This window comes from Halichoeres trimaculatus, unplaced genomic scaffold (genome assembly GCF_033239565.1).
Source record: "Halichoeres trimaculatus isolate MK-OKI-2021-1 unplaced genomic scaffold, fHalTri1.1 fHalTri1_scaffold_2, whole genome shotgun sequence".
NCBI lineage: Eukaryota > Metazoa > Chordata > Actinopteri > Labriformes > Labridae > Halichoeres > Halichoeres trimaculatus.
The window spans coordinates 13,496,594-13,520,889 of record NW_027437180.1 but is presented as its reverse complement, the minus strand read 5'-3'; the positions used below and the strand labels follow the sequence as shown (position 1 = coordinate 13,520,889).

Below are 24,296 nucleotides of genomic sequence, written 5' to 3'. Positions count from 1 at the left end.
TGATGTGAAAATATAAGATTCAAGGCTTGATTCCCAGGAAGTCTGGTAATAATATCCACCAATCACAGATTAGAGTTTGAGTTCTTTTATCATCCAAAAGTCAACCTCTGCATATTAATCTGAAAATAATTTCCACTTAGTCATTAAGATTTGTAACTGCAGGACTACTGTAAAGGTAAATCAACATCCCCCATAAATCCATAGTGAAATAAAATACCCATAACCAATTCATGTTTGTGTTAACAGTATAGAGAATTTATTTTCCTTCAAAACATAAAAACACATTTTTAAACTACACAGTTTGCTGAAACTGTAACCAGCTCAGCTTTTTATTGTTCCTATCATACCTTTAAAAGATTCATATAAATGTCATGGCTGTTTGGATTTAGCTGAAGGTTTTCCTGTCATAGCTCTCAACAGCTTAATAAGGTGTGTGTTTGTGAAAATCTATGTGTCTGTTGACAGTAATGGTAAAAGAAAACAGACTTCATTGAGTCATTTACATTTCCTATGTGTAGGCACGTCATTTTTTTGCAAGTATTTGCGGTTTTATTTCAGAATGAATGAAACCCTTGAAATGCCTTTGCATTGATGTGATGATTGCCTAGAGCATGTAAAGTAAGGCCGTTAGCATCTGAGACCCTCATTCTCTTAACTAGGTTCACAAAACAGTTCCTTGTGAGTGTACATGGTAGTAGCTTACACAAAGAAAAATCTTTCACCCACGGTATCAGTTCATCTCCACTCCGTTCTATAATCAGCTGATTTAAAGCTCCAGTGTGACTTGGAGCCGAGTGACAACCCTTGCCAACAACTCACCCATAATTAAGGCAGTGTTAAAATGTACCAATGCAGCCAGGAGTTCATCCTGTACTCAACACTGACCAAACACAGTTTCATCCGGCTGGTTGCAACACTGATAGAAATCCCTTGTCCCAGTCAGCACTGCTCTTCCCCCAAAGATCGTACGCAGTCACTCAGGTCCAGAGAGTCAACAGGTATGGGAGCTTTTCTTCCACTCTTTGGGGTCTGGCTGGTAAATATTTCCACAGACTTGGAGATGGAGTGCACAGAGCGTTCCCTGTAGTATCCAAAAGCCTCCCTTGCCTGCTCTTCTCGTATGCTTTGCTCAAAGGTCTTTCTTTTGTGCCTGAACTCGATGACAGTCTTAGTGTAGGAGTTGAGCGTGGTGACCGATGCACCCATGCAGCAGGTGAAGGAAGCCCAGGCCACGCTGATATGAAACAGAAGTAATAAAAAAAAGGAAAGTGTAATGCAGTAGTGTGTTTCTGTTGGCTGATGTAATAAGTATAAAAATACATATGTGTAGGAACACAATACAAATTGCATTCTGGCCTTTTCCCCTTACTATTTTTGTTTGCTAAGATTAATGTCAATCACACTGCGTCCTCTTGTTGGCCTGAAGCATGCTGGGCCACACGGGGGATCAGACATTCAAATCTTGGCGTCTTGTATTTTTCAAGCATGTTGGTTACTGCTCACAAAAGGTTAAGAATTGTTTAGCTTCTAAAATGAAATCTCAGCATACTGTAAAGGGGTGAAATATTATCCCCTTATGCAATTCTAATCACGCCTGTATTGGGGCTTTGGACACCAAAGCCTAATCCTGCCATAACATGAGAGCTTTGGGCTTTTTTCATTAGAGACAGTGACGCTGAGGAGAGGTGAGAGCAGAGCCAAAGCCCACTATTCACAGCTGCCATGAGCTGAACAGAATCATCTTTGGCATAACTTTATTACAAGGCAGTGTGTCACTTGATAAAAGTAAACCATATCTTATCAAATCTATGTGTTGGACTGTGATTGTGGGGTCTTACCAGAAGGACCAGCCATAATCCCAGTTGTAGGGCCTCCAGTCAGGAGGGCCCAGGCTGACAGTGACCGTGAAGACCTGTGTGTACATCACATGAGCCACCATACCAAGGAGACCTGGAATTATACGTGTGGACAGTAAGCTAGCTGTTGTGCTACAAAAAAGTATTCACATTTAAATCTTCAGAGAAAAAGTTTGAAAAATATTTAAATTCACTTTTGTTTTGTTTTTTAATCTAGTCAACCCTCTCTTTTATTCAGTTACTGCTACATCATGCTGTAGATATCACTCTAGTTGGTAACTGCTCCTTTTCTTTACAAACAATCATGGAAGGAAAAGATCGTCAGTGTTTTATCCAGAGTCTTTTCTTAAATTTTCTCAATAAAGTAACCAAAGATTGGATACTATAATTTGTGCTTTAAAATAAAAACTTCCAAGTTGTTCCATGAAGTTATTTTTACTTGAATTACAGACCACTGACGCCCAGGCACTGAAACAAAGAGAAGAGCTACCTGAGAGCACAGTGAAGACAGCAGCAAAGGCATTGAGCTTGAGTCCATCAATGACATTGCTGGTGTGGACCAGGTCCAAACACATGAGGCTGAAGCCCACCACCAGCAGAATGATGTACAGCATCTCAGAAACCAGAGACAGCCACAGTATCCCTGCAAAACAGGCACAATGGATCAATGTCAATAAATGACAACAAGTACTGGTAGTTAGATGTAGAGACTGTTTATCCCAGATACTTCATATACAGTGAAGGCATAGTATGTAGCTCTGTTGTGCTTTTAAAGAAACAACTAACTACCATGCTTGTGATCTAATGAGGAGTGTGTTGTAGTGCAGGGGTTCCCAAACTTTTCCACACACCACCCCATTTAAGCGGCACCAGAATGGGGATACACAAAAAGGCCTATCTCAACCAGATTTAAAAAATAAACAAAAAGAAGACTCAAGATATCTAATTTAATTTAGCTGAATGGTAAAAACAAATAAAATAAATAAAATTACATCTTTGTGCGCTTATTGCTGTGTTTCAAAAATTATTCTGCCAACACTGATAGTTTGTTATCCTGACTCAGTCACTTCAGGGGTATTGTGAAAACAATGAAATGTGGAAAACAGATCCCAAATTTTTTATTCACATGGTTTCATTTAAAATGTAAGTATTCAATTTTTCAATAATGGATGGAACATGGAATTATGAATAGGTTTTAGAAAAAAAAATTTCAGAAGACATTTCGCAACTCTTCTGTCAGTGTTTCATAATCCACCAAGGAGTCCTGAGCCCTGCTCTTGGAATCATATCTGTAGGGGATAACTGTTTTTTAGCCTTGGGCCAATTTTTAGCATTTTTTTTAAAGCAGTCAATGAAAAAGTGTGACACTTTTGCTCTGTGGACAGTATGCCTCTCAAAATGTCAAAAGACTGCCTGATGTAACTGTAACAGAAGAATAACTTTGTTGTAACTAAAGTATATGATGTTGAAATTTTCTGTTTCAACTAAGACACTGTTGGAGTTAACAATATTCTAATGTCAAACAGAATGTCTCATTTTAACCATAAATAAATATGTATACAGTATTTTCTATGGGTCACTTAAACTGGAATAAATAGTCAATATCAGCTTTGTCATAAGTTAATAAGAAAGACCAATAACAGTCAACCTCTAATGTGATTTCTCTCCAAGGTAACACTTTTCACTTAAGAATGGCTGACTTTAAATTAGGTCAGATTCATTATTATTGAATCAATTTAACAGCATTTCCCTCTTTTCATAACAGTCTTAAACAGCAGGTGAAAAACTAGGATTTAAACCTCTTGCTTCCATGTGTCAGTAACAGAAGCTGAAACTGTCTGATGTTCAAGTGGTAAGATGCTGAATTTCAGATCATCCATGGGCGGTGAACTCTAACTCTAATTCAGCTTTTCAGTGATTCAAGCCAAACGTAATTACGGGGGCTACTTGTAATGTATCCACTTGACAGGAAGTGAGCAATTTTAAAAATTCTGTCAACACAGCTGAAGATCCATAAAGTAAACACTAGATGGAAGTTTGTGCATGCCTGTTTGTTAAGTTTCACTTCAAAACAGTGAGGTGAAGTGTCCAAGCTGAAGGTCCACATAAGGGATGTCAAACTCGTGCCATGGAGGACCAAGAGGCTGCAGGTTTTCTTTTCAACCAAAATCTCCACCAACTGGTTTCACTGATTACTTCACCTTCAAGCAGAAAGCAGGGACTAATCAGTGAAATCAGCTGGTGGAGTTTTTGGTTGGAAAGAAAATCTGCATCCTCTTGGCCCTCCATGGCACGAGTTTGACATCCCTGGTCTACATGGTTGTTAGATAAAGTCAGGAAGTGTCACAAATAGGGATGAAGCGATACAGTCAATGTACGATTTGATTTCCAAAACCGGGTTAACAATGCGATTTTCTCACGATTGTTTTTTGAAACAGAATGAGCTTACAGACAAAATATGACTAAATATGACTGAAAAATATATAAAATATATCAAATAAATCCAAACAGCCATGGCATATATATATATAAATATATATATATATATATATATATATATATATATATATATATATATATATATATATATATATATATATATATGTATAAATTAATTTGCAACTAATTTTGAAATAATATTTTTTCTTGAAAAAAAAACCCTAAATAAATAAATTAAAAATCACTTTTTGCATGAATCTCACATCAAAATAACTGAATGAATAATACAAAAATAAATCTGTTCAAATTAAGAATTTTTGCTTTGCATGTGTTCCTTGTTAAAGATTTACATGTTTGTTTTTTATGTTCCTTGTGTTTCTTTTTTTAGGAAAAACATCCCTCTGATGTTTAAATAGGGCATCAGGATTTATTGTTTTATCTGGGCCAATTTGAATCATCACACATTTGTATCGATTTTTAACTGCGATGAGATGAGTCGTTACATCCCTAGTCACAAGTATGCACTTCTGAAAAGAGACGCCACACAATGTTCATTTTAGATGGATACAAGTACTTCATATAATATTCTATACCGTGGAAGCTTACACAAAAATAATTTACTCCATTTTTATCAATAAGGTTGGAACCTTATTGATAAAAATGTAGTAAATTATTCGTCAGTACTATGAGATAAATAATCATCTTTGAAATTTAGAGGGGAATATTGCAAAAAAAGAAAAAAAAGGGGTCAGTCTTTACACTGTCTTTAAGGATGCCTCATAAAACAATAAACAAAAACATGTTCACAGTATTCTATATTTTCAAACAAGACTTAAGTCCAGTTATCAGCACAAAACCATATTGAAAAAGCATAATGTATCCATAGCTTCATGTTTACAAACAGTGCTAAAAAAAATAAAAAATAAAAAAAGGTTTTCTGTTTCCTTTCTAGTGAGACTCTGAAAGTGACTGAGTTTATAATGAGAGACATTCTGAGGAGAAGAATAAACTCACCTTTCTCAGATGCAGGGGCCAAGTCAATGAAGCTCCGGCATCTCTCACCTAAGAGCAGAAAAAAGACACAGTGTTTGGCCAATAAGTTACACAGAGTCCACTAAGCTGCATCACAAATTAGTGAGTTTGGCAGAGGTCAGGTCAGAGGTGGAACAGCTGTGGATAAACAAACTTAATAAATACTCTCAGAATTTAACGGACAGAGGCATCAAGCCAAATCCTGATCTGTGTTTAATTCCCGACTTCTCTCCAGGTGTGCTCCTCTGGATCAGCTCAGAGAGGAGCGTGACCTCCTGCTCCGTGACCACAGAACGACACCAGAGTTCAAAAAAAGAGAAACAGAGTGTTGAATAAGAGGCAACAGCTTTTTGAGGCTTCTGATTCAGCATCACCAGCTGCTGTGTTGGCAAGGCAGCTCAACATCTGCTTCTTGTCCTATTGAATTACTTTGCTTAGAATTACAATGACAGGGTAGAAATAACGGGGTTATTACTAGGAAATATAAAATCCTGCTGTGACAACAATGATGCAACAAAACAGTATGAAATGAGCGCCTGGGTCAAGATGGAGAAAATTTGACCTTTGACGCATTTCCTGCAGATGTGGTGTTTTCGTCATCTGCTGAGCGTGTTGCTGGATTTGTATGTGGAAAACTTTAATCAGGTAAGAGGAGTGTAGCAACAGCTGTTTTGAGGAAAAACTCATCAAGGCCCCCGTTACATAATCCTTATTAACTCAAGCTGTCTCCATCCTCCGCCCCCTACCATCTCCATCCTACAGCCACTTGATGAGATTGACATGTGCGAACATTTCCTTATTGAGTAATCTCAGCGTGTGGGTCATCTCTTGTCTGGAACATGTAAAACCATGTTCTACATGCACAGTTATTTCTATTCAGATGGTCCTGATGTGACTGAAGCAACATGGAAGGATAAATCTGATTTGATTCAAGTTACTACATTTTTATTATAGCTTAATGTATTTTTTGATTTATCAATTTAGTTAATTAGTCTGCACATGTTTTTTTTTTTACTTATATTCTGTCTTTATATTTTCTTATTGTAGTTTTGTTTTCAATAAGCACTGACTCTGTAAGTTTGGTAAATTTCCCTGTTTTGTGAAGATTAAAGGATTATCTTATCTGTACACCTTTGATTTGAATGTCCATGACTCCCTCTCACACACACACACACATGAAGAAATACATCGCAATCTTGTCATAGTGAAATGGTCAAACTTAAGTGTGGTTAATAAATTACATAAATTACACACTCACACACATTATTTACCATTTTCTGGTCCCTTTGGCTTCAGCTGCAAAGCATTCACAAGATCTGTTACTGAACATGGAGTCTTAGTTTCCCATTTTTAATCTCTTTAACTTCAGCGTGAAGCTTCTGTGTGCTACTTTTAGCTCAGTTTTCAATGCCAGAAAAAAAAAAAAAAGCAAAATCAAATTTAACAGATCCCAGGAGATTGATAAGTCAGCTGATATAAATGGATGAGGATTATGCTGGAACTGTCATGACAGTGAATAAATCAAAAAGAGTGAGTAATCTCCATTTACACAGGGTATGCAATAAAGAGAGGATGGATTAAACTGTTGTTTTGCTGACATTTGTTTTTTGTTGATCGCTTTTGATTTTATCCACAGTTTTTAGCACAGCTGTCAAATGTTTGGTGAGAAAGGTAAAGTTTACAAGTTTGAATTCAGTTGCATTGGTTAAGGAAGTATAGTAGTAGTAAAACAGAGTGAAACTACTCAAATATGAGGTTACACTGATTATATTATTACATATGTACATTTATTTTATTTTATGTTTTCAAATTACACCTGCACATAGTGAAAAATTTCCCTGACCAATAATTTGTTGAAAAATGCATTGCACCAATAAACAACGTTATTCTTTAACAATTTGAAGTTGGTAAAACATTTTCTGCATCACTGAATCCCCACAAGTGAGTACAGTATCTATGATGGGCCTTCACGTCCCTTGTGTGACAGTGAGTTAAAGGTTTAACATGTGTCATTGCACTTTGGGCAGCTTATGCGTCAAAATGATCCTGGGCAAAAGTTAAGCCAGCTCTGTAACACACGCATCCACACAGCACTCACACACACCTTCTCTTACTTTCATCGTCAATGTTTTCCTCACAGGAGAACCAGATGCCGGTGTGGAACTGTCTGAAGAGGAACCTGTCGTCCCCGGTCTCCCAGCTGTACACCACTTTGTTGGGGTCGGTCTCGTTCACCCCGTAGTCTATGCACTGGTGTGTCCGCAGTTTGCTGCACTTTGGCTTGGGGACTCTCTGGGTCCCCACGCACCAGTACGTCGTAACAAACGCGGTGACCGCGAAAAACAGAGCCAAAAAGTTCAAGGTAACCGACAAAAGGGTCCTGCATTTGCGGCTCGTCCTCATCGTCCCTGAGAAGATAGCAGAGGCGCGCGCAGGACCGAAAAGTTCATGGGCGCGAGGTGAAGAAAGCGCGCGCGCACAAGCTAACTCTCAAACATACCTGGCGAAGTTTAGGGGCCGGTTGGCGCTCTACAGAAACCAGAGATTTCCACAGGTCAAAAGATCCATATTTCCACAGACTTTTCCCGCTCTTTGGTCCTTCACGAGTCTCCTGCACACAGGATGTCACGTTGTCAAAGGATTGATTCCCACTCACATCGAGCGTGGAATAGTCTTATGATGTGCACCGTCTCTTGCCTCTCCCCCCCCCCTGTATCCGTCAATAGGATGCCCCTCCTCCCCTCCTCCTCTCATCACTCACGCTCAACTGGCGCCTGTGAACTGCAGGCTATTAGCAGCCCGATGCTCATGTGTTTGACAGAAACTGAACTTCCTCTTAAAGCTCCTGAGACCCAAGCTCTTTCTATTTCTCCTTTCTGTGTGGGATAAGTGAGACCTAACAGTATGTAAAAACTAAAATTGGTCTTTGTACAGGAAGTTGTTAGTTATTAGTGTTATTATTGAGTTACTCGTTAGTTATTAATTAGTTTTTAGTGTTAAAGTGCATAGATATGCTGGCTTTATTCATAATATGTGGATATAATAGTTTACCTTTCTTTACTTAAACTGTTTCTAGAGCTGTTGAAGAAGTCTACAGCAAATCTCCCTGCCATCTTGTTTTCACTGCAATGGGTCTAATGTGGGCCTTGTCCCTAAATGTGGCAAATAGGTCAAAGTTTTTAAAAATAAAGTATCATGGCTCTGAGAGGCAAAAATTTCAAGTCCTAATTTGAGCACTACTCATAGTATGCAGGCTCTACATCTTGTTGCAAGAGACAAGATGTAGAGTTTTGCTAGTGCTGATACTGATACAAAAAAGGTTCCTCATTCCAGTTTTCAAGCCTCTGTTAGGGCTTTCACGCTAGCACAACTGTGTTTCTGAACTGGCCAGGAAGTGGAGACCAGGGGAAACATGGTTCAAAAGCTGAAAAGTTGGGTCAAAGCTGAGAAATAAAAAAAAGTTGGTTCCTGCATGTGAACCATGACATCATCTGTGGGCGTGTTGTATTCTGTGTTGATAAAAAGAGCAGGAAGTGGAGGAAAATGGAAAGGAAGAGTTTTACTTGTTTTACTCAGGGTTTTTTTTTATTTATTTTCTGTCATTTTTGTTTTATTGATGTGTCTCTGTTAATTTTTTTTTTTACCAAGAAAGATACGGCACTTTTTGTTCTAAAGCACACTTCTGTTGTCAGTTTCTGTTCTTATTTTCAATGATATTGAAAAAGAAAAAAAGGCACTTAAAAACCACATTTTAATAATAAAACACTTTGCTTCAAAACTACAGGATGGCATTTCCCCCCATTTTTTGTGCTTTGTATTATGATAAGTTAGTAAATCTCTTTGGTTGTTTTCTTTTTATTGGGTTGGTTCTTCCTCGTTTTGTTTTCTCTTTTTGTGGCATGAGTCCACAACAAACCTGTGATCAGTCTTCACGTACACACACTAGTGCTGCTCTGCCCTGCCTGCTCCAGTCGTTCACCGTGATCCCTTCTTAACGCTGTAACGCCTCGTCTTTTACCTCTCGTGCAGGCACAGCAGCCCCCGTCACAGCTCTGTGACATTTACTCTGAAGGTTTAACTCAAATATTACAGAAGTTAAAATATCATGCCTTGAACTGGCAACAGGAGAAAGGGCTTACCGTTTTAGTGACAAATTTAGTCACTTGAACAGTGTCTCTGGTTGAGGGACCTTTACCTGTGTCAGGAATTTTTTTTTCTTTGAAAGCCAGAACACTCAAGACTCAAAAAATCTTGTTCACTGATTTGGTAATATTTTACACGACAGTGTTGGTAACGTTTTCTTTTTTTTAGAGCTCACACAAACTATTCATTTTAACTATGTTGCTTCCTGATACTCCTTGCCCTCCCTACTCCCTGTTCAGCTGAAAGGATAATGAGCAGCTGCTGTTGCTGTTGTTGAGACTGATGGTGGTCAGCTGAGCCCTGCAGCACAGATGACGTGCATTAGTTTTTTCTAATCTAAACTCTGCTGAAGCACAGTTGCAACACAAATGTTGGCATTTCAAAGATGTTTCTCTGTAGCCATGTGATCTGTGTGAGACTGGGCTAAAAATACAAATCATTTGAGCCTCCATGCAAACAGTGTTTACAGTTCTGAAGTAAATAAAGCCAGATGGGCCGGACATCTCCAATACCTCAGCATCATGCCGTCATATGCAGCTTCAAAAGATAAGCCTCACTTCAGCATGACTCTGGTGAATGACAAATCAGGCAGAGGCTTTTCACTGAAGAGCTACAGCTGCAAGCTGCTGGCAAGACTGATGGTGATAGTCACAACGGCGTTAGGCTTAAAGGTTTTTCAAGAGGTCATGTGCACATTTGCACATCTGCTGTACACCTGTCAGCTGTTTCTTCACGGGAGAACGATCTGAAATAATTCAGAAAAACGTGATCCCCCCTTGTTAGCAAAGCCCTTTGCGCTTCAAAACATGCTCTGTCCTTGTGTCCTGCAGTGGTTTTGGCTAACAGTTAAGAAGACTCATTCTGAGTATCAACAGCATATTGGAAGTCAGTTTACTTGGCTGCAGTCTGCTAAACGCTGCTTATGACGTCCATGTGGATGGCGATAGGCTGTCAGTAGAGTTGCTGAAATAATCAGAGGTTAATCCCTGCCCTTCAGATAACACATCGCAAGCCCTTTGCTGCAATCCTCCTCTCTTCTGTAGTCAGGAAAAACGGAGAAGAAAAACATACTGTGTACCCGGCATAAGTTAATTTTAAGAAATTTCAGTTATTTGAGACCTTACTCAAATAAAGCAAACAAATAATAGCAGTTTCAGACAAAACCATGAAAATGTTGCTTTTTTTTTTCTTTTTTGCACGTTCATTTTTCTTTTTTTTTCCACTATAGAAACTCTCAATAGCATATCCTTTTGCCAGTGGTGGGGGATAGAAGTTAATGTTAGCTGACCTGCCGCACAGCTCCCTCTAACAAAAAGGTGATTGTGAAGTCAAATAGCATCCTGTGACACATTCTTTTTTTTTTTTTTTAATTTAAGCCCTGAAAATTGCTATTTGGTGTTGCCTATCAAAAGTACAAAGCCTGTTTCGGAGCTTGAGAATTATTTCCGCTCAAAGAAATTACACTCTTTGCTGTAAGATTTCACAACCTCAGAGAACTCAAATTCTAAGTAAGTCACATATTTAAATGCTATGCAAATGACTTTAATTGCTATGTTTTCTTGAAAATAGTGCAAAAAGATACGTCAAATGTTAAAAAACGAACCTATGATTGTGGAATGTAAAATATATCAAACAAAAATTAAAATAGGTGGGATAAGGACAACAAAACACTGAGCTGATTTGTAATAATGAGAAGACAGCTGGGAGAACATTACCTAACTCATTAGATTAAAATGCCACGGGTTAGTTACATTATAAGGGTGTTAAAAAGATAAGTCAGGGAGGCTGAATCTCTCAGAAGAAAATATAGGAATTGGTTAAGCACTGTGTGAGAGACAGTATAAGAATTTGTAAATAATGTTCCTCAGCAAAAAAAAGTGGTCAAGATTACAAGGACTTGAAAATTTACAGTCACATTAAAAGTATCAGAAAGTCTGAAATAGCCTCTGTACCCAGAGGCGCCGTATGCTAACAGGCAGGGCTGGCAAGCGCTCGGGTCCCCAAGCTAAAAGGGGGCCCTAATGACTGACCAATCTTGAATCATTACATGGCACTAACAATGGGGAGAGTTCGCAATGGCACAGAACTCCCTTTTTAAGGCTGATGGATACTAGTTGGAGGGACACTTTTACCACGGCCCCAAAGGACTCTAGAATCGCCCCTGTCTGTACCAACAAGACTACAACAGTGGGTGGTTATGATCTGATCCTGAAGGTGGCGCTGCATTCAAAACAAAACCAATGCACTCACAATCACTTCTTCATAACTACTATCTGCCAGCTGAATTCTTAAATGCTGTACCATAAAATGCAAAACGGAAACCATATCACCCAGAAACACTGGCATTTTTTTTCTTATTACTAGACCAATAATTTGTCACATTTGAAAGACAAGTTCAGAAAAAATGATCTATTTCAAAACACTAGAAGCCAAAAATCAACCAAGATCAAGCCCAGAATTGGCTTCTTCACTCAGCACTGAGGGTGTTGTTTGAGGAAGAGGTGATGCAACATGATGGTAATGAAACCCCTCGCCTAACTTGTTTTGAAATGGGCTATCAGTATCACATTTAAAATGAGGATATTTTTCAAAAAAGACAATACAATTTTCCAGTTTCAACATTTTGGATGCTGTCTTTGAAGTATGTCAAGTTAGATATAATTAGCAAATAAATCAGAATTCGATTTTATCCACATTACACTGTATCCCAACATTTTTTAATTGGGGTTGTTAATAAAAAATTAACATTCATTAAAATTCAGTTTTAGCATCTTTATTTAAAAATCATGGAGTAACAGTACTATACTTTTCTACTATATTTGACATCATCTTACAATAGCTGTTGGTAAAATATTGTTATATAACGGTGTGATGCCATATTATATATAGAAAACTTACATAAGTTGTCTGAAACACAGGCTGGGATGGATTTCTGGCTGCTGGACTATCTGATCTGTTAGGATTTGATGAGAGATAATAAGACAACACATTTTCTCACAGCTTTTCCTAAGCCTCAAAAATCACATTGACGCAAGCATCATAAATGTTGACTGAAGGAAAAGAAAGGAGAGGGCTGTGGGACCCTCTAATGCTCTTTTCTTCCTGACTGAACTTCATTGAACATGCACAGCTTGAGCTTTGGCGTGCATGATGACTACAGCATATAGAAACACAGATTAAGATGAATGTATGATTGTTTTTTTCTTTATGAGATCATCTCATCTCATATCTCATCTCATCCCTCGCACTGTATAGCATCAGATGACACGCAGTTGTGCTTCTTGGGTGAAAAAATGCATGGACCCAAAAAAGAGGCTTTTGGAACTCTGTGGGAGTATCCATGTAAAAGGAGATTAAGAGACCATGCATTACATCTTTTATTTGGCCTTGAAGCATATGTGGTCACAGAGTGCAGCCCTGCAATGCCTAAGCTGTTGATAGACACAGACTTCATTTGTATTTCTGTGGGAACTTCCGCCCAAAGCTGCTAAGAGTAGAATTTGCCTCCAAACAGATAGCCCCTAAGGATTAGTCCTCATAATCTGCCGTTCACTGATCCTCGAAATCATACTGTCTGGGTTCTCTGAAATCAGCTTACAGTAGTTCAGACAGTAGATGGTGTGAGAGTGGTTTTATGATTGGGATTGCATGCTGTGTAGGCTTTATGTACAGCTGCAATGAATGAGAAAAAGACAATTGTTCAGTGAGTGTCACTTCCAATCTGCACAGAGGATACGTCAGCTAATGTAGCAGCAACATGTTGTGCTCACTTTTCTTGTATGCTGTCACGCAACAGTGGCACTATAGTGTAAGTGTAAAGCCTGTACTCACTGCACTCATCCAAACAGATGCCTGTTGAATGAACTGTGCAACCCTGTAACCTCTTGGGCTTCAAAATGAAAACACAGGAGGACACGCCTCTCTCAGGGTTTCATCAGTTTACCTCTGCTTGGTGTTATGTTATGTTGGTGGGAGGTGATAAGACACACGACTCTTTTCTGTTGACAGGATTTTATATATGGATAGCATTAAGAATCCAGACAGGATCTAAACCAAACAACTGTCCCTTTTTTTCACAGTCTTACAGTATATTAAAGTTTGATTACAAAGACACTTGGGCAATCATTGGGTGCAAATTACCAGATGGTGAATGAGCAGAGATCAGAGGGCTAAACTGTCAGCAGTGACCAAAGGTTAAGTTAAAAATAAATTGTAATGTTCGTCATAGAAAACTGTCACTGGTGTTGATGGGATTGACTTCCATTCCTCAGAACATTAATCCTTTCCATTCTGACAATTTTCTTGGAAAACACTTCAAGTATAATCCACAAAGGATTTTTTAATCACAACAAGTCACTGCCGAATAAACTGTGATTAACAAGCCAACAGTGTGAAGAGCAGCTGGCCCTGTGAACATTTCTTAACCCACGTTAGAGGTACCATCATAATTTATTAATGGGAAAATTCTAGACATGTTCAGCCATAGACGAAGCCAACACGTAAAAGTGTCATATCAAAGAGCATCTTCAAGCAGGTCTACTGTGAAACACACATAGTTAAAGACAAACAAAAAAGACAAACAAAAACTTAAATTATTAGACTAATCATTCCACATGTCATGATATCAAATATAAAATAGCTATAGATAGTTAGATATTGCTTACATAAGGACAGTCTGGTTTTGGAGCAATTTCTCACAAATAAGTTATTAATGAGGACGACATGCTTTCCTATCAGGACTGTGTGGTTCACCCCTCCTCTGTTCTCTCTGCAGCGTGGAATGTCACAAACATCTTCAGACAGAGTACAGTAAAATCAAACAAACAAATACAGTAGACTCTCTGGGTTTGGCTCCTTCACAACAACAAGGGAAATGTTAATGGATCCGGTATAAGGATGGGAATGTTGCATCACTCCTTCCTCCTTTGTGCTAAGACATTTACGCAGAGCTGGAAACAGCCAGTTTCTTCAGGTGATCCATGAAGACCTGTAAACTGACGTCATCAGTGAGGATCGGCGCTCCAGTCTCCTGCAGGAAAAAAGACAAGACAAAATAGAGGTTGAGTGTTTGACTCAGTGGATGTACAGACTTTTCTATGACATAACTCTGATTCACATAATCCCTGCGATATAAAGCGATCGCTTCCTGAGATAATCTCATTCACAGACAGCCGTTTACATATTCACAGTGTTCCTTTAGTTCTGTTACATCTTCACATGGGGAATAGGAAATTAATGCTATTGTCAAGCTCTTTCGCTTAGTGGCAGGGTGAGGTTATCCGAGACCTGTTTGCTCCGTCAGTTTGACTTTGAATTTTCCATGTTGTCAGCACAGATGGTTTATTTCATCTAGAATGCAAATAACTCTGACATTTGGGTGCAAGATGGAAATTTAAAAAAAGAAAAACGTAAAAAAATAATAATAATAATAGGAGTTTTTTCATAATTCCATGCGGTGGTGGAAGCTATGCAAAAGATTGTAAGAGGAGGAAGAAAATAAGTGAAACTTTGCTAAATTGGACATTTTTGGTGAAGTATTTTATTGTAAAAAGCAGCTGCTGCAGCTGTGTGGAGAATAAAGCCCCTGTTGACTGAAACTGAGATAGCAAAAATAACATTTTGTGCATCCTCTGTGATTCTTATTCTGAACAGGCGGTTCGAACTTCTGATACAGTACCTGTCCCCAGGAGTAGAGGTTGTTGTGGGTCTGTGAGGGGTTGACTTTAGAGAGCAGGAAGCGGGCCTGTGAGCCCCCGTGTTCTGTGTCGATGTAGCGCGGCATTGGGAAGCGTGTTTGCAGGATCTCCTGGGCATCATCCAGAGGGGCCTGCAGCAGCTGTTTGAAGTTCTCATACTCCGCCATTTCCTGGTAGCCTGCCTTTCGCCACTGTGCAATAGTCTAGGAATAAAGAATAAGGGTAAACTTTAAAGATGAGCCTGTTTGAGCTCTGAACCACTGAAGTGACTTCTCATGTAATGAAAAGTGTTTTATATATTTCCAGTCAGCTGTGTCCTGTCTCACCTCGCCGTGGTAAATAACCAGCTGGAAGAAAGTGTCCATCAGCAGGATTCGGTCTGGTAGGATGCTGCTGCTGTCCAGGAGGACGGGCTGTTTCAAACAGAAACATTAAAGTTAAAGTCAGGAACAAGCGCTGAACAAATCAACACTCAAAGAAAAAAAAATCATCAGCTAAAAGAAAATGTCACATGCATCTCTCGCTCTGATAAGAAGAGTGTTCGGGGTGTAAGGCTGACCTCTGGTGGTCCATAGAAGGAGTATGCGTAGAGGATGGGTTGGATCATGATCAGGGACTGGGTCAGGTCCTGCCTGACAAAGTGGTGCCTGTAATATGAAGACTCATCTGGGCTGTTGTTGAACACCTGAAGGAAGGGCGACCGCCGCAGGTGGAACATAAACTAGAAAGAAAGAAAGAAAAGGAAAGTAATCCATTAGAGACCATTTCAATGTGAACACAAACCTGACGCAGTGACCTTGAAAAACAATGTACTCCTTGCTAAATTTGCAGCACAGTCAGTGTATACATACACAGTATATAGACTCTATACAGTTTGACATTCATGTATTTTTACGAGGAGATGGTTTTACCTGTGGGTAGAGGGACAGAGACTCTGACAGCTTGAAGGATGATGGATCATCTTTATTGAACTGTCCAAACTTCTGACACTGTAACAGAGAGACAAAACGCTGATTACGTGAGGGAATTATCTTTGAGCAGCACAAAGTGAATGACGTCCGACTACTTATCATACCAGACAAGCCCAACAATGCTAAGTATGTATTGTTGTGTCACAAAGCAAAGGAGGAGAAGAAGCTGTGGGTGTGGGTGTTCCACTCACTAGGCGGATGAGTTGTCTGTCAAGCCAACGCAGGACATCTGGTCCCTCCTCTGACTCTGCTCTGAAGACCCCCAGACGGGCCATGAGAACAGCAGCTGCTTCCTGGTCGAATGACGACTCAATGTGCTGGATTTGGGTCTGTGCGTCTGCCCAGCTTTTGAAGGGACACAAAGAGTGAGGAAGACAAAGAGAGGAGGAGAGGACAGTGGTAGGTGAGTGTGGGTGTGGTGTCAATGACGCAAACACACACGTCTCTAATTTGGGTGTCACCAAAAATTTCAGGTATGTAAACATCCTTACCTACTGAACTAATATTGACTCCAGCCGTCGTTTTCTTGGCAAAATGCCAGGCCTAGTTTCATGTTTTGCATAAGCTTGAACAGCATGCCTACAATATTTACTTACACAAGTCTTTACAGACTTAATTTTTTTACTCTTTTAGATATTCCAGGATGTCATGGAAAAAGTACAGTAGGTTCCCAGGCTTTACATTTACAAATCATTATTTAGATTCTACACTAACTTACTTCCTGGCGATGGTGGAGACACGTATCCTCCTCTGTGTGTTTGAGTGCTGGTACTGGGTCACAAACTGGATCACACCTCGGCCTCCCTGAGGGACTGGTGCATTGTGCTGAACATACAAACACAAAACATGCAAGACTGTGAAGCTACAATCATTAATTCCATCACACTGACAGATTGCATTCTGCCATTGTTTAAAGAATTTTACTAAACCAAGCCCTCAGAACAATTTTATGTGTTGGATATGATCAGTGTGTGTAACTTCTGCTCTTAAACTCTTAAACTTGGACCCCTGTGTGTGTTTCTCACCTGATTCACCACTTCAAAATACATTCCCAGGGTGGTGGATGGGTTGAGACTGCACAGTTTCCACTGGCTTGTGCCACCAACACCCATCTCCTACAGAGAACAGTGAGCACATTGTGTCAGGAAATAAAAGCTGTTTGATTACAACTGAACTGTAAAAGAAAGGGATGTCAATGCGGGGCTCAGACTCACATTCTCTGACACGCAGGGGCTCTTGGAGTTGAGTGAAACACATGGCCCAATCGCTCCACAGACCTTCACTTCCCTTGAGGTCTACAGAGACACAGAATGTAAACTCAACAGCTCCTTCAATGATGATATACAATCAGCACTTTTTATTACAGCAAACAATGATTTTCATCCTGTGACTCCCTTACTTTAACTTCCATGACGCCTCCAAAAGCCATGCGGAAGTCTCCGTTGTAGTCTTTGCTGAACACCCTCTGGAAAGTCTGCTTGAACAGAGAAGTGTTGAAGGAGTCTCCCATCACAATGTGCCCCCTGTCAACACATTAGGGAGAAAATTTTAGGATTACTTTTAAATGTTGATATGTTTATAAAAACAAACTCACATTTGTAACACAGAAAAACTAACAACATCAACTCATAAAACAAATGATGCCAATGTACCCGGTGAGGTTGGATAAACATTTCATCTCCAATAGTCCAGTTTGGTCCAGAGCACAGGCGTAGATATCGATGCAGTGGCCATTCACAGCTGAGCGGTTAGCCATGGCTTCATAAAACTGAACAGGAAATAAATGCCTTAATGTCAGTGAGATTTCAGTTTATGTGAAAAAATTCGTTTTACAAACAGAAATACAGGACATTCATGCGTGTGAAGGTGCACACTCACCTTAGTGGCTTTCTTCAAATGGCGAGCGTTGTCTTTCTGGATGTCATGCCATGAGCGGATGGGGGTTTTCAGCTCATCTCCCACCACCATGCCTGGGCCCTGGGTTGGGGGTCCTCCAATAAACAGCATCACCCGGGCGCCTGTGTTGGGATATGTACCCTGATACCAAGACAGGAGAAATTTGATTGGTTGAGGGTTTGCATATTAAATCTAATTCACCTTACTACATGACTATAACCTATAACAAGCTCAGTACAGACGTTGACAGTATGAGGTCTTTGACACTCTTATCTCTGCCACATGTGTAATAAACCTTGTTTTTTAGTCGATGAATGTAGATAATCAGCACTGGTTAATTATTGACCACCTTCAAATTAGGGCAAAATCTGACAAATGCAGAGTCAGTAATTACAGCTGAAGATCTTAAAGAGTTCAGATGATGACAAAGAACTGTTATGTGATTTAACAGAGCTAGGTTAAAGCAGGTGATAAATGAAATAAAATAAAATAAAGCACATAAATGATCCCCAATAAATCATTTTATGAAGTCATTTGGAATGACTTGACATTTTTGTGACTGTTTTTCCAAGTGTGAATGTGAACTATAAGAGACTAAATGCAAAATCCATGGTCCAATAGTCTAGGAAATAACTGAGATATTTAAAAATAAACCACTCAGTCACAAAGTCACTGAAGAGAGGGCGCTGTTGATTTAAAGGGAGCATCTGATGATGAGCTCTACCAAAACGGTGACTCACATATAAAAGAGTCAACCAGTTCTTTCACAATAACACACCTGCATAAGTAAACCTGCTTGTACAGGTGCAACTCAATTTTTGAAGCAATGCCAGGTAATTCAAAGACTCATTCATTATGTCAAATACCTCTTGACAAATCAACGAATCTTAAATCACTGCAAGAGTCAACTTATTCTAATCAGACCTCATCTGCTATCTGCTGACAGAGAGTACAGCAGAGTAATGATCTGTTGGCCCAGTTATATAACCACGCAGATTAGCAGTAGGAGCAGAGAGGATAATGATGGTGGGATAAAGACTGAAGGCAAACAAGGAACTACTCTTTGAACTGAGCATATGTACCATTCCCACAGAAGATGGTTATCAGGCAGACTGTGTACTTCTAAACAGGTACACATGGCAGGCTAAAGTTCTGAATAAATAAACACTGTTAACTTAATGACTCATTCGTTTATCTATTTATGGTTCTGATCCAGCGCGTCAGTCCAGCATTATCTGTATGCACTTCATATACGTTTGTGTAGTGCGTCTCTGTGTTTTTGTGTCGTACCTCTAGAAGACCAACAGCAACAGAGAGAGCAACACCAGTGGAGCGCAGGGGTCTTTTGCCCTGAGGAACGGGCCACGGGTCTCTTTGGAGTTCACCAAGCAGGTCAGTCAGGTTCATGTCCACTCTGTGCACAGGCTGAAGGAACCTAGGTATAAACAAACACATCACTTAGACACCACTTTCAAAGCCTATCACAATGTTTTTGAACTAAACCACAGCCATCAACTGCCAAAGACAGGTGATAAATGTTCATGCTTCTCCATACTTGCAAGAGGCAGCGGCATCCTGAGGTGCAGGTGGGCGACCTTGTTGTCCTGCTGCTCCTGGCTTTGTTAAACCCAACATCTCCTGAAACACACAGGAGAGAAAAACAATCAATCAATCTTTATTTATATGACGCTAAATCCTAACAAAAGTCATCTTAAGACACTTTCCAAACATTAACAGGTCTGGACCCATTAATGTTAATACAATTTTATTTTATAAACGATGATAATGAATACTGAGCTGTTTGTTAATATGACCACATACCAACAGTTCTCCTTGTGGATTTCTAATCTTTTAAAAATGCACTTTTTTAAATACTAACAAATTCTTCTTTTCCAAACTTTTCAGTTTCCCCTTGGCTTTAGCACCCACCTGGATCTGTTTGGAGGTGAGGTCCTTGGTGCCCCTAAACACGTAGCTCTTGGCGATCCCTTCACAGCTGAGCTCATGAACCTGAACCATGCGTCCGAATGTGATGAGGCCCACCAAGGCGTTTGGGGGCAGCAAACTGAGGGACATCTGAAGAGACTCTTTGAGGGCCTGGAGGTCCTCTTCTTCCAGACATGTGTCTACCACATACAGGAAGATCAGTGGAGCCGGGGGTCCACGCTGTGAAGAGAGTAGAGAGAAAAACAAACTTGAAACATGAGCTATGTATCCACACATCTTAACACGTTTCCTTAAGGAGAACTAGAGGATCAAAGGAGGGGTTTGCTGGATATAAATATGTAAACAAACTGGTAAGGACACTTTGTATGATGTACTCCAGAGCTCGTATTACTTTTGAATACTTTATACAATATTTATGGGACTGCCCAGAACAGGCCTGGCCCATATCAGCTGGAGTCTCAAAGATGCCTGTGTAGCTTTCACAACAGATAATAATCATCATAGTGTACTGTATGATGTGATTATGTTAGGCTTTAAATAAGTCCATCTTGCACTAAACTAGAATTCTGTTTACAACTAAGTAAATAATGTATTTTCCAAACCAGTGCTTCCCTTGTGCTAAAAAATCAAAATTTTTGAGTTGCATGATCAGTTTGACAGAATAATGGACTAACAACTTAAAAAAGAAACCTTTTGTATTCTAGGCCATCATCAGAAATCATTAATATTCACCTTTGCCCTGTGTACGCAATCTCCATGTATAGGGACTAAGGTCAGGTTGCAGACATGTATAGAGTATTTACCTGTACTATGTACTCGATGGTGGAAAACTGTGGCATGAGTTCAGCTGGTTGGTTCACTTCTGAGATGCCTGCATAAGAGGGAGGGAACTGCACAGACACACAGAGAACACGGTTAGTCAGACTCATAGAAGAATGTAGAAAGTCCACTTTGAGTTGTGCATGTTCATTTGTCAATTAAGATACTGGAACTGGCTTCAGTACTCACTGGGTTTCTCTGGAAGCAGAAGTTGCATGCCCATATTTTGGCTCTGAAGTCCACTTGACTGTGAAGAGGGATCAAATTAATTCAGGGTTTGTATCAAATTGAAGGAGTGTAGCTGTGACTATGTTTTCTTTACAAGTTGTATTTGTAGCTATCCAACACCACACCTAGTGCTTAGGACACCTCAGCATTTGGAAATGCTGATGTGTTAAAAGAAAGAGTGTACACAGAAACAAATTTAGATCCCTGTAACCCTCTTTCTTTCCATTAGTTTTTAACATTAAAATACACTTATGTGAAAAACACAGCTTCCATTCCAATACAAGGATGACAAACAAAATGTTTGTGTGTTATTTCTGGTAGATATGACATTCTTAAACTAAATATGAACCACATTCACCTGACATGTGCATGAAAATGTCAATTTGTAGTGAGCAAAAACAAAATGTCACAATAGGGTAAGAAAAAAAAGCTTAATTCAGAGAAGAATAATGTCTTTATGGACAAGATAAAGACATTATGAGATAATCAACAGGCACATTTTTGTTATACACATAACAGGCCATACACCTTTATTTTTTACCTTTATATTTTGAAATGAGGCATTTTGGACTTGTCAGGTGAATGTGGCTCATGTTGAGTTTAATAAGATACTGAGCAATAGTTTAATAAGTAGTTCAGTTAGAGTTTTTGCTGAGTACACAGTCACAACAGTCACAACAGACAGCTTAATACAGTTTATATGTAACGGAGAAGGCAGAATCATAACTTAATCTCAATGAAGGCTACAAACTGAGTTCAACTCAATGTTTTTTGTACATAATCATAAGTTCTATGTATGCCGCCACAAAGATATGTAAAGAGTAAGACATACAATTCAGAAAAATTAAAGCAATTATTTTACAATCACTCACCAAAGTGGGTTAAGAACTGCCTTGCAGTTGGCTCGGCTGCACAAGACTGGTTCATACTGGACTGGTGGAAGGTCTGGCCTCTCTTTGAGAGGTGTGAAGAGGCAGGAGACGGGGACCACAAGCCTGGTAGCTTCCAGGCGGCTGGAGGGCCAGAGGTTCCAGCTGAATCTTACTCCATCCCTGTCCTCGTTCTGTTGGATGAACTCCTGGTAGGTCGCCATCACCACGCTTGGGTAGAGAAAAAAGCCCAATAGACAACAGTGAGGTTGTCAGTCTAATAGAGGAACTTGGTGAAGCTAGTTAACACCCTCAGTCTAAACTGCTTTCACTAATATTTGTGAACAGCTCTTATACATGTACTTCTCTCACTCCCTTTGCAAAATTAGACGTAGGTATCTGGAATGACGCACATATGTGACATCAGGAACTTGACAAGCTTGTTTCAATAAGGACAAGAATAGCGCAGAGTAAAACCACTGGTATTTTCAGACTCTACCTTTGTTGGCATGCTGATGACACCTTTATAAAATTGCTACCAAGCCTTCTGTTGTAGTAACAACACACACTCCCTCTTTTCCGCTATCAGATAAACTCTTTAATTCCTGGGCAGCACACTGTTATATAACAGAATTGATTTTAAACGATAGCGTAAACAAACATTACAACTATTTGTTGTTGCTTGGCATGTTATTTCTCAGTCTACAACATGGTTCATAGCTTTAAATGTTTGTGCTTTGAAGAACTACAGCTATTTTAAATAATATGGTACACTATAAATTGATCTAATGAGTGTCAGAAAACTGTAAAATGTCAGACACTGAAATAGACAACCTGAGCTACCTGTTCTGTTTGACAAATAGTCCTAAGCTTGCTTCAACTTTTTTTTGTTTTTTATTTCAACTGAGGATTTTAAAAAGACTCTTTCAGTCCACCAACTCAAGACAAAATGAATCAAGACTTAAATTAACTATTATTCCCCTGTGTTTAAAATGGAGTTATATATGATTGAAGAAAAGTTTTTCTCACGTTTATTTACTTATTTGTTTGGCTGTTATTCTTATTGTTGACACTTACCCTGAATAGAGAGCCTCAGTGTTATTCTAGCAATGTATTCGGAATAAACCATTGGTCGTCTAAGCTGAACTTAAAGAGGGTCTCAAGTTAAGCTTCTCCTCTTCCATGTGCATTGTTCGTTTCTTTTTCTCCTGTTTCAACAGATTGAGCAGATAAAATGAAAATCACCCTGAAGTCCCAATTTGATGTCAGATGAAGGGCCCTTTACGCATCGTTTGGAAAAAGTACCATGAAACACTGAGATGTCCCTTGACATTTTAAAAAATATAATCATCAGTCGATTAGATAACCTTAAAGTTGGTGACAACGACAGGACACGTCTCTTCACTGATAAGAAACAAAGTAAAGGTTAAGATATGACGAGTCCTTCTCAGAAATCATACAAATACAATCCGTACCCATATCAATTACTTGTTCCACAATAAGTCAATAAGAAATAAGAACTCGGGGTTTCAACGGCGTATGTTACAGAAAACGCCGTGTTTTTATGTTTACTAAATGTCTGTACATCGCTTCGACATACAGCCTTCAAGCTAACGCTAACTTGTTGGGCTGGTCGTGTGAGCTAACGGAATGTAGCATTAGCGTTAACCCACTTCCCGTCTCTTCGTGAATGAAAGCAGACACCGGCGGACTCATGTCGAGCAGAATGTGGAATAGATCTTACCTTTACTATAAGGTGAACCTCTAGACTGGTGTGGAGCAATGCGGTCTGTCGTGTAACCAGAAAATTACAGCATTTGGGGATGAATGCACAGAGATGAAGAAAATGGAAAGACGACGATGAAGGGATGACTCCCTGTCAGCCGGCTCCTACTCTCCTAGAATGACGTGTTACTCACAGCTCGGGACCCTCTCATTGGTTCGTCTGACGATGACGTCTCAAGACGTGCTGCACTTACGCAGAGAGACAGAGAGCTGCGGTGGGAAATTGAGTTCGTTTAGTGGCTCACGGGTAAGTTTATGCTGAAATACTACCTACTACGCTTGGTGGGGGTTATTGAGTGTTGCATCAACGTTTACTTTGTTGTAGTATGGTTGATGTACTGTGGGCAAACCCATTCAGTCGAAAGTATGACTTTTAGACGAATGAAAAAGTGTGTCCTCAGTACATCTGGGTATAACTTTAAGGGGTGCACGCCCCGGTTCCCACGGCCCCGTTCCTACATTTCCATGTTTTTTCTTCAAAATTAAGCCCCGTGCTCCCACATTCCCTTTTTCATGGATTTACAGCAGGTTTTATCCTCCTTTCTTCAAGTTTGGTTGCCAGTTACACCCAATTATCTACGTAGCAATGGACTATCAGTGTAGCTTTTGGCTAAT

General features: G+C 39.6%; 2 protein-coding genes across 2 annotated transcripts; both read right to left on the bottom strand.

Annotated features, from left to right (window-relative positions):
• Positions 1–439: 439 nt before the first annotated feature.
• On the bottom strand, positions 440–7,730 carry LOC141810585 (germ cell-specific gene 1-like protein). Its single transcript, XM_074698275.1, has 5 exons — positions 7,442–7,730; positions 5,310–5,357; positions 2,347–2,499; positions 1,839–1,950; positions 440–1,234 (listed from the first exon to the last, which is right to left on the bottom strand). The coding sequence occupies exons 1-5, from the start codon at positions 7,728–7,730 to the stop codon at positions 940–942; spliced, it is 897 nt and encodes a 298-aa protein (XP_074554376.1). The 3' UTR covers positions 440–939.
• A 5,655-nt stretch (positions 7,731–13,385) lies between these two features.
• Positions 13,386–23,837, bottom strand: sec23b (SEC23 homolog B, coat complex II component). Its single transcript, XM_074688722.1, has 19 exons — positions 23,641–23,837; positions 21,900–22,127; positions 20,989–21,046; positions 20,784–20,870; positions 19,963–20,199; positions 19,589–19,671; positions 19,324–19,468; positions 18,016–18,174; positions 17,790–17,905; positions 17,537–17,660; positions 17,352–17,432; positions 17,163–17,252; positions 16,856–16,962; positions 16,329–16,482; positions 16,078–16,155; positions 15,726–15,887; positions 15,493–15,579; positions 15,148–15,369; positions 13,386–14,499 (listed from the first exon to the last, which is right to left on the bottom strand). Exons 2-19 carry the CDS (start codon positions 22,118–22,120, stop codon positions 14,410–14,412), a joined length of 2,301 nt encoding a protein of 766 aa, XP_074544823.1. The 5' UTR covers positions 22,121–22,127; positions 23,641–23,837; the 3' UTR covers positions 13,386–14,409.
• Between the last annotated feature and the right edge of the window lie 459 nt (positions 23,838–24,296).

Bases quoted from the DNA above. Each gene is read 5' to 3' on its own strand.
- LOC141810585 (XM_074698275.1), bottom strand. From the start codon at position 7,730: ATGAGGACGAGCCGCAAATGCAGGACCCTTTTGTCGGTTACCTTGAAC. The intron at 2,500-5,309 runs GTGAGTTTATTC...CCTGTTTTGCAG, and splicing joins GGCCCCTGCATCTGAGAAAG to GGATACTGTGGCTGTCTCTG. The intron at 1,951-2,346 runs GTAGCTCTTCTC...GTATAATTCCAG, and splicing joins TGTCTTCACTGTGCTCTCAG to GTCTCCTTGGTATGGTGGCT.
- sec23b (XM_074688722.1), bottom strand. From the start codon at position 22,120: ATGGCGACCTACCAGGAGTTCATCCAACAGAACGAGGACAGGGATGGA. The intron at 17,661-17,789 runs GTACATTGGCAT...ATGTGTTGACAG, and splicing joins TGTTTATCCAACCTCACCGG to GGGGCACATTGTGATGGGAG. The intron at 15,580-15,725 runs GTCAGCCTTACA...TGTTTGAAACAG, and splicing joins CCTTCTATGGACCACCAGAG to CCCGTCCTCCTGGACAGCAG.